The 8960-nt window shown below is 44.7% G+C and overlaps 1 protein-coding gene and 2 non-coding genes across 3 annotated transcripts; all 3 read right to left on the bottom strand.

Annotated features, from left to right (window-relative positions):
• Positions 1-76: 76 nt before the first annotated feature.
• Positions 77-3105, bottom strand: LOC110324657 (ATP synthase subunit beta, mitochondrial-like). The gene is made up of 7 exons (XM_029541150.1): positions 2948-3105; positions 2331-2513; positions 1935-2109; positions 1357-1478; positions 943-1127; positions 373-531; positions 77-271 (listed from the first exon to the last, which is right to left on the bottom strand). The coding sequence occupies exons 1-7, from the start codon at positions 3072-3074 to the stop codon at positions 92-94; spliced, it is 1131 nt and encodes a 376-aa protein (XP_029397010.1). The 5' UTR covers positions 3075-3105; the 3' UTR covers positions 77-91.
• LOC115064440 lies at positions 1210-1281 on the bottom strand. Its single transcript, XR_003844291.1, has one exon. It is a non-coding gene; the product is annotated as a small nucleolar RNA SNORD59 (small nucleolar RNA).
• LOC115064441 lies at positions 2189-2262 on the bottom strand. Its single transcript, XR_003844292.1, has one exon. It is a non-coding gene; the product is annotated as a small nucleolar RNA SNORD59 (small nucleolar RNA).
• Positions 3106-8960: the final 5855 nt, after the last annotated feature.

Below are 8960 nucleotides of genomic sequence, written 5' to 3'. Positions count from 1 at the left end.
CTGGGACTAAAGGCGTGCGCCACCACGCCCAGCGCCAAAAGAATTCTTAACTGTGAACCATCTCTCTAGCCCCAAGTATAATACAGTTTTATTATTTCCCTAGGTTGATTTTACCAACTGAAATCTTTATCCACTTAGTTTTCCTTACCTGCACCGAGGTGATAGATCCCTTCTTGGTAGTGGTGATCCTTTCCTGCATTGTACCCATGTCAGTGGCTAGGGTAGGCTGGTAGCCTACAGCAGAAGGGATTCTGCCCAATAAGGCAGATACCTAAAAGACAGAAGTAAAGAACAAGGGTCTTAGGTGTCTACATCTTTCTTCTAATATGCCCAAATGGCTCAACACACCAGGCCTGGAGGCTTCCCTCCTACCTCTGAGCCAGCCTGGGTAAAGCGGAAGATGTTGTCAATAAACAGCAGGACATCTTGGCCCTCCTGGTCTCTGAAGTATTCAGCAACGGTCAGACCAGTCAGAGCTACTCGGGCTCGAGCGCCAGGTGGTTCGTTCATCTGCCCATATACCAATGCTACCTGTAAAACATACACAAGTCAGAAAAGACAGCAGAGTAATAAGGAAGCCACCTAGGAATCCAAGATTCCCAATCAGAGAAAAGAGAAGAGAGAGTAGGGGGAGCACTAATAGGGTCTCCCACTGGATGCCAATGTTTCTGTCTGCAACATTCATGAAATTGAGAACACTGGAAATAATTTCTAAACTAAAAATAGGACTGAAATATATGAGTGGGTTCCATTTTACACCTTCAAATCAAATCAGCTTTCAAACTGGATTACTTATTTATCAAAAAAGTCTAGAAATATCTCACACCAAAAGTGTACATTGGTATTCTGGAAAGTGGTGTTGTTGGGAAGAAAAGTATTTTGTTTACAGAACCCCGGGCCTGTCACATCGAACATAACATTAGTTTTCTGAATGGAGCTCACCTTGGAGGTGGCATCTTTTAGGTTGATAACACCAGATTCAATCATTTCATGGTATAAATCATTGCCCTCACGGGTCCTCTCACCAACACCAGCAAATACAGAGTAACCACCATGGGCTTTGGCGACATTGTTGATTAACTCCATGATCAGCACTGTCTTTCCAACGCCAGCACCTCCGAAGAGTCCTAGGTTAAGAAGAAATATTTCAGATCTCTGCATTCCCAAATTAAACAGCCATCAAAAAATGTTCAGTTCTGCCCATTTCCCCCTTCTCAGGAATTGCATCTGGCTTCAGCAAATTCAGAAGAACGAAAGTCAGAAGCTAATCATCAGTGAAGGCTGTCAAACACATTCAAAAGACGGTGTTTCCATTCTTTACTGCATTTGGAAAACATGGACCAAAAACAAACATACCGATTTTCCCACCCTTGGCGTATGGGGCCAGCAGATCCACAACCTTTATCCCAGTTACCAGAATCTCCTGTTCCACACTCATCTCTATGAACTCAGGAGCCTCAGCATGAATAGGAGCGAATCTGTAAGGTCAGGGAGAAAAGGGTCAGAACCAGGCACCATGCTCAAAAGCCACTTGCCACTGCAAACAGTCAAGTCTAATCTTGTCCAAGCAAGCTGTTACGGAACATCATCTCTCTGCAATAAAAAATACTGTCTCAAGAACAAAAAAATCCTCTTTCTTGATATTTTCCCTTTACTTAATATAACAAAATTTCTTTATATACCAATAAGAAAATAAAGACCTGTAAATTGTAGAGAATCCATAATGTAACACAGCCTTAAAAAAATTAACAGGGGGTTCTATGTAGCAAGTTTTCAACAATCCAAACTTCTGTACCTTTATTTTCAATAACTGAATACAACAGAAATTGAAGTAGTACTGTAGAAAAACTTTGCTTTACTACCAGTTATTATCCTATTGTGTACAAGTGCAAGAAAAGGTTCCCATGTTCACAAATGCAGTAAGAGAAACTTACTGTTTGGTTTTGATAGGACCTCTCTCATCAATCGGTTCTCCAATGACATTCATGATTCTGCCCAAGGTCTCAGGACCAACAGGAATTTTGATTGGTGCCCCTGAATCCAGTACTTTCTGGCCTCTAACCAAGCCTTCCGTGCCGTCCATAGCAATAGTTCTTACCGTGCTCTCCCCTGTCAATCAGCATTAACACGTTATAAGCACCAAAACCTCACCGTATGTAGTGAAGGGGGATCAAAAGCAGACAAGCCTCCCTCTCAGCACCTGAGTGTGGCTTCAGCAAACTCAGAAGAACGAAAGTCATTTGGTAAAGTCATCACAGAAGGGAGATGGCACGATCTTGTGTTATTTAAGCCTAACAAGCTCTCTCCCGCCTCTAAAAAGTCCTACTTACCTAAATGCTGGGCCACCTCCAAAACTAGTCTGCTGTCCCTGCCTTGCACTTCCAGGGCATTTAGGATGGGAGGTAACCCCTCATCGAACTGGACGTCCACCACGGCGCCGATGACTGCCACGATTCGCCCGGTGGCGGTGCCTGCCTTCGGGGCCGCAGACGCCTGCGCCGCATAGTCTCTGGCTAGCAGACAAAAAGATATTGGAAGGAGTTGGCGTTAGGACGGCTTAAGGTCACTGGAATCCCGGATTTATCGAGGGAAAGATAGCTGAGTCCAGGCTAAGTCTCCTGCAAGATAGGAAGCGGTGTGGAGAAGGCCACGCTGCAATCGGGAACCCACCCGCACTGCTTTCCCAACCTCGTGCACAAAACCGCCATTATTCTTGAGTTTAGTATCCCCATCAAAACCTCAAGGTCAAGGCAGCTGCCCGCCACTTTAGCCTCACAAAATGGGACGCTGCTGGTTCGATGAACGCTCCCACGGGCGACTGTCCTTGCACTCCCCGGCTGGACAGTAGTCCGCTGCCTCGGGATCCTTATGGAGAACGGATCCGATAGGCCCAAGCTCAAGGTCACCGGGAGAAGAACCGAACTCGCTCCTCCAGGAAGGCGCTTACCAGGATGGACCCCGGCGGGAGCAGCTCGCAGTAGAAGCTGCGCCTGTGGCAGCGCCGCCGAAGGGCTGAGTCCCCGCAAGGCCCCGGAGGCCGAGGCCGAGGCCACACGGCCCACAAGACTCAACATGGCGGAGTCCGGGTGGAGACTGAGTGCCGCAGCGATCCTCTCCGCCGGTCCTGCAGCTGGGGCGGGGCAACCTCCGCCGTAGGCACAGTCATTGGGCGATCTTGCTGTTCGTCATCAACACTAACGCTCCTATAGGGTAAAAAACTCAGAGTTTATAAGCTATTGGTCTAAACTGGTGCCAATCTGAAAAATCTGTTTTAATTGGAGGAGCCGCCCTCTAAGCCTCGAAACCTAATTGGGCATTAGGAACGTCAGTAGGAGAGGTTTTCGGCGGAACTACGTTGAAATAAAGGGGCGGGGTTCCGTTGAACGTGTGCACTAGGCCGTCTTTGACCGTCCTTGGACCTTGAGTTAGGTGAGGATGAGTGGCGGCGTCCTCAAAGTCAGGAACCTTCTGTGGCTCCAGAACGTGGGGTTTCCTCGACAGTAGTGAGGGTGGAAGTTTACAGGCGGCCCAGCAGGTCCGAAACCTAGAGGCTCTTTATCATTTAAATCCGTGCAACGAAAGAAACTAAAGCAACCCATCCTTCGACAGAAGTTCTGCAGCGAGGAGACAAGGTTATTTATTTATAACACTCGAGGGGTAATTTAGAGCCACCTACGTATGTAAAAGAATTGCCCTAAGCAGATGTGCTGACAGAACCCTGTAATTCCAGAACTTGACAGGTGCAGGGTCAAGAGTTCTACGGGGCAACTGAAGCCCCTTGAGACCCTGTTTCAAACACAAAATGGAAGGTCAGAAGTAATAGACCTTGGCTGTTATATGTGTGTGCAGAAATCCGTAAAGGAGAAAGGGAGAATATGCTAAGCGAACCTTTGCCTGGAACCACATTTCTTCAGTTTGGTTGTAGTTAAGGAAAAACAAAACAAAACCAAAAACGACCAAATAGGGAGATGCCAGGTCTCAAAGGACTTTTGAATGAAAGTGGGGGCTGGCCAGAAGTGTGTGTTGCTCTAGGATGGAAAGTCACAGAATCAATGACATCCTTGCCTGAGATATTCACTTTATTCAGGGACAATGGTGATGGGGTGGAGCTGTAACAGAGAAACCCTTAGTCTTCCTATGAGAATACACATGGCTGTAGTATTGCACCTTTTTATTTCCTATCATCCTCCAGTACTTCCCATTTTTCTGCATGATGATGAAAAAAGTTTCTCAGTTTGACAGTGGAGAGCTAGCAAAGGCTGTAGCAGGGGGAAAAAGGAATGAACCCATATTCTAGCAATTACATGTATGTGTTGTTGAAACAGACATGCCTTGGACTCAAGCAGTTATGCTATCTCAGCCTCCCCATTCATAAGATAACATCTAATAACCTTGCTAAGTAAGGAAGAGCCCAATGCAGGACAAGATGTTGCACTCCTGTGACACCAGCACTTAAGAGGAGGAGGCAGAAGTTTAAAATCATCCTGAGCTACATAATGAGTTGGAGGCCAGCCTACTGGATAACACTGCATGACAATAAGTAATAAATTCATCAAATTCAGAAAGAAAAGAACCAAAAAGAATGTCAGCATGTGATTAGCAAGTAGAAGAAAGAAATATGGGGCAGAAGAATAATAAGAGGATCCGAGGAGGTAATGCAAAGAATCAAAAGGCTGGTCTGGTGAGACATCTCAGTGGATTAAAAACATACACTTCAAAAAAAAAAAAAAAAAAAAAAAAAAAAAAAAAAAAAAGTAAAAAGACACTCATATATACAAATAAAATAAATACACCTTTTTAAAAGAAAGAAAAAAGAAAAACTTTCTTTCCATATCCTTTCAGACCAAGCAACCACAACCATGAGAATACACAGCTGTATCTAGACCCAAAGGGTGATCAAGAGTCTCAGTGAAAGTATTGGGACCTTGGTCTGTGACATGCAGAGTTGCATAGGTTCTCCCAGGAGAAATTTTTTTTAGGGACCTTTCAGCTCATCTGGAAGATGCACGTCAAAACCTGGAAACTGGATTTCCGAGACATGGAAAAGAATCTCTAAGGCAAGGAGACCTGGAGGAGCAAGCCTCACACGCTGCACACCGAGCCTGGGACCTCTCAAAGGAGCGTGACCAACAGGAACCACCTCCAGAGCCTTCCTTTTAGGGATCATCTTCCCTGAAAACTCTAGCTGGCTTTACAGGCAACGCCTATGTGCTCAAGGAGGAGAGGTCACATGAGGCTAAGAGTGGCCACCGTACGGTTCCTTACGTTTCATTTTTTCAGATAACTTTCAAAGCGTATCACACACAGTCCTTTCCTTACTCAGAAGTACTAGGCATTTTTCTCATACACTCATAGCTGTGGTCTTAGTCAATTAAAACATGTCCCTGTTTCCCCCAAGTCTGCTTTGCCAGAGAACAGAATCTGATGACACATCTCCTAAACCCTTAGACACTTGGTCCCATGTAGACAACCCCATCTGCTCAAAACGTTTTAGCCTGTACTTGGCCCTCATTGTTTGCTTTCTTTTGGAATCTAACATCCAGTGGTAATGCTTAGACCGTTTGACTTGTTTTGTTTTTGTTGTTGTTGTTGTTTTTGATTTTGTTTTTTTTTTGTTTGGTTTAGTTTTGGTTTTCAAGACAGGGCTTTGGGCTGGAGAGATGGATCAGTGGTTAAGAGCACTGACTGCTTTTCCAAAGGTCCTGAGTTCAAATCCCAGCAACCACATGATGGCTCACAACCATCTGTAATGAGATCTGATGCTCTCTTCTGGGGTGTCTGAAGACAGCTACAGTGTACTTACATATAATAATAAATAAATCTTTTTTGTTCTTAAAAAATAAGTAGACAAGCTTTTAGACATTAACCTACGGTCTTGACATGAACATATAGGCAAAGACACACACACACACACACACAGAGTTTCTCTGTGTAGCCCCTGTCTGGATCTGGAACTCACTGTGTAGCTGGCCATGAACTCACATAGATCTGCCTGCCTCTGCCTCCCAAGTGTTGGAAATAAAGGTGTGCGCCACCACCTCCCAGCTTTTACTTTCTTTTAAAAATACTTTTTATATTTCTTTAGTGTTGGGAAGCATGTGCGAACATGTGCTGGGATCTGAACTCTGGTCTTCATGACTCAGCAACAGCAGATGCTTTTAACCACTGAGCAGTCAGTCACTCCAGCCTCTCTCTCTCTCTCTCTCTCTCTCTCTCTCTCTCTCTCCCTCTCCTGAGACTAGCTCTTTCACAGCCCAGGTTGACCTGGAACTCAGTATGTAGCTGAAGTTGATCATAAATTTGAGCTCTGCCTGCACCCACGTCACCAGTGCTATAATTACAGGCATTTGCCATGGTGCCCAGTGGTTCTTGACTCTCACATTTATTATGTTTTGTGTTTTGCATTTATTATTGATTATTTAATATTGATTATTTTAAAGAAAACTATGTATCATTAGTGTGTGTGTGTGTGTGTGGTGTGTATGTGTGTGTATGTGTTTTAAACAAACAAACAAACAAACAAACAAACAAAAAACCAGAAGATTTACTTCAGTGGTGTTTAGAAGCTTCTAAATGCAACACAGAGAAAGATCAACTCTTTAAAACAAAACAAAACAAAACAAAAATTAAGATTGTCTCTGAACTGAAGATCTTCTGAGGCTACAATTAGCTTCCGGGGGCTCCATTAGGGACAAATGCATAGGTACTCACAGGAGTAGAAACTCCCGCCCTTTTAGATGACTGATCATGCCCTGTCAAAAGCTCCACCACCAACCGAGGAAATTCTGTGAAATGTAGAAGGAACCAGCCCAAACCCTGAGCCACTCTGGCTCACTCTGCTCAGGTAGTGTAGCGTGGAAACGTTGCACATTGCAACATGAACATTCCACGCAGAGGCTTGTCTTCATTGTTGTTCTGAATATGTGGTCCATGAACTGGAACTGAGCATGCTCAGGGTATGGCCCCTCTACCCGAGAAGAAATGTCTTCAGTATATGAATGTATATATTTCCCTGGTGAAAGTCCCTTGTTTTTTGTTTGTTTGCTTGTTTTTGTTTTGGGGGGTTTTGGGGTTTTTGTTTTGTTTTGTTTCTGTTCTAGAGGACGATGCTTGGAGAATGGCCTCAGTGGTCTCTGTCCCCACTGTAAGTCCTTAGTTTCTTTCCACTCTTTATTTCCCTCTGGAGCACAATAGCTTTGCATCCGATAGGAGGAGGTGAGTGGAGGGAATTGGTGGCATCCTTATACCTTTCCCTGCCTCGCCTCGCCAACGTTGTTTCACAGTTCAATGCTAGGATCAGTACTTTAATCCCTGTGGCAAAGGTTTGATTCCTGGACCTGGAGCCATGACATGTTGATAACCCAGATGGAATACTGTGATTTCCCTCTTTACCTTCCTGTTCAACAACAACAACAACAACAACAACAGCAATGTAGTCCTATAAATAAATAAATATGTGTATCTACTGTGGGGCAGGGGAAGATTGAGTATGATTGTACATGCCTGTAATCCAACACTGGGAAGCTGAGGCAGGCTTCACAGCCAGCTGGGACTATATTGCAAGGCACCATCTCAAAGCCAAAAACCAACATAGAAACAAGCAAAGTCTTAGAAAGCAATTCCTTTAGTCTCCCACAGGCAATAGGAATCTTAGAGTTTGCACGAGGCCTTTCTCCGTCCTAAACTTTAGCAGTTCGAATGTCTGTTAGTGGAGTACAAACCCAGGCTGTGAAAGGCCCTGGCTGGAGTCTCTTTCTGTCCCTCCTCCAGCTTGCAGATGCCTGTGTGGCACATCCAAACCCACCCCACCCCCATAGCTAGAAGCAGGATGAAAACAGCATCTTTGCTTCCACTTTGCACGTATCCTCTGCTTTGAGTTGGTCTTTCCTGCCTGCATCTAGGATTCCAGTAACAGGGGACAAGCCCAACTGCCCTGAAGGCAATAGCAATTTTCTTATTAACAGTTCCTCTGCCTGACCAGTCCTGAGATAATGAGCAGCCGGAAGACAGCAGGGCGGTTACCCCATGGGTCTCGTTCTTCCCCCTTCTGACCTGTCCCTGTCCAATCTAGAATCTATGCAGTACCCTAGAAGACATTACCAAGGACGCTTGGTTCCATTGTCCTCCATTAGAACGATATGAATGCATTGCTTTTGTCTCTCAACATTGCTAGCTCTGATTTCTGAGATGAGCCGCTGTACTCCGTTTGTTAGGACTCCCTGAAATCAGGCTGGGTAAGGCCTAGGGCCAGGAGTGATCACACCTTACAAATCCCAACCCATAACGTTCTGTGCAGTTCCAACCTCCCCCCACCCCCCATTTGTCCCATCTACACCGACATATTTTCTCAATGGAAAACTCCTAATACACATACTTCTTTCTCTCAAAAATAAGAGTTGTTTTTAAACTGAAGCAAGATAAGCAGTTACGTCTATCAAAACAATCAACACAGTCACATGTGGACTTTTTGGTGTATTTAGGGACTTCAAAATTCACTGTCACACTATTCCTGTCTTCAGTGAACAAAAGCTTTAGAAGGCTCTGAAGAGGCATTCTCAAGTACTCCCTCTGGTCAAATGGGCACAGAAGATGTTCTTTGTTTTGTTTATTAAAGGAGTATGTCTTCATATCTATAATCTAAAAGAAAAGCAAATGCTGTTTAGAAGGACTAGATCTATCATCCAAATCACTCTTCAAACTGTGACTTTGTTGTTGCTTATGTTTTTGAGACAGGGTTTCTCTGTGTAGCCCTGCCTGCCCTGGAACTCTCTCTGTAGACCAGGCTAGTTTCAAACTCGTAGCAAACTCCCACCTCTGCCTCCCAAGTGCTGGGACCTCCCAAGGTGTAGTGCCACCGCTACCCAGGGACTTTCAGACATTTAAAACTCTTTATAGAGGAAATGTACATCTATCAAGGAAAATTCCATTTGTGAGGGTATGTTCCTCTCTGCCAATTAAGT

The sequence above is a fragment of the Mus pahari genome, chromosome 7 (assembly GCF_900095145.1).
Source record: "Mus pahari chromosome 7, PAHARI_EIJ_v1.1, whole genome shotgun sequence".
NCBI lineage: Eukaryota > Metazoa > Chordata > Mammalia > Rodentia > Muridae > Mus > Mus pahari.
Note: the sequence above shows the minus strand (reverse complement) of the source record. Positions and strands in the feature narration are given on the sequence as shown.

Bases quoted from the DNA above. Each gene is read 5' to 3' on its own strand.
- LOC110324657 (XM_029541150.1), bottom strand. From the start codon at position 3,074: ATGTTGAGTCTTGTGGGCCGTGTGGCCTCGGCCTCGGCCTCCGGGGCC. The intron at 2,110-2,330 runs GTAAGTAGGACT...GCTGATTGACAG, and splicing joins GGAGGTGGCCCAGCATTTAG to GGGAGAGCACGGTAAGAACT. The intron at 272-372 runs GTAGGAGGGAAG...TCTGTCTTTTAG, and splicing joins TTACCCAGGCTGGCTCAGAG to GTATCTGCCTTATTGGGCAG.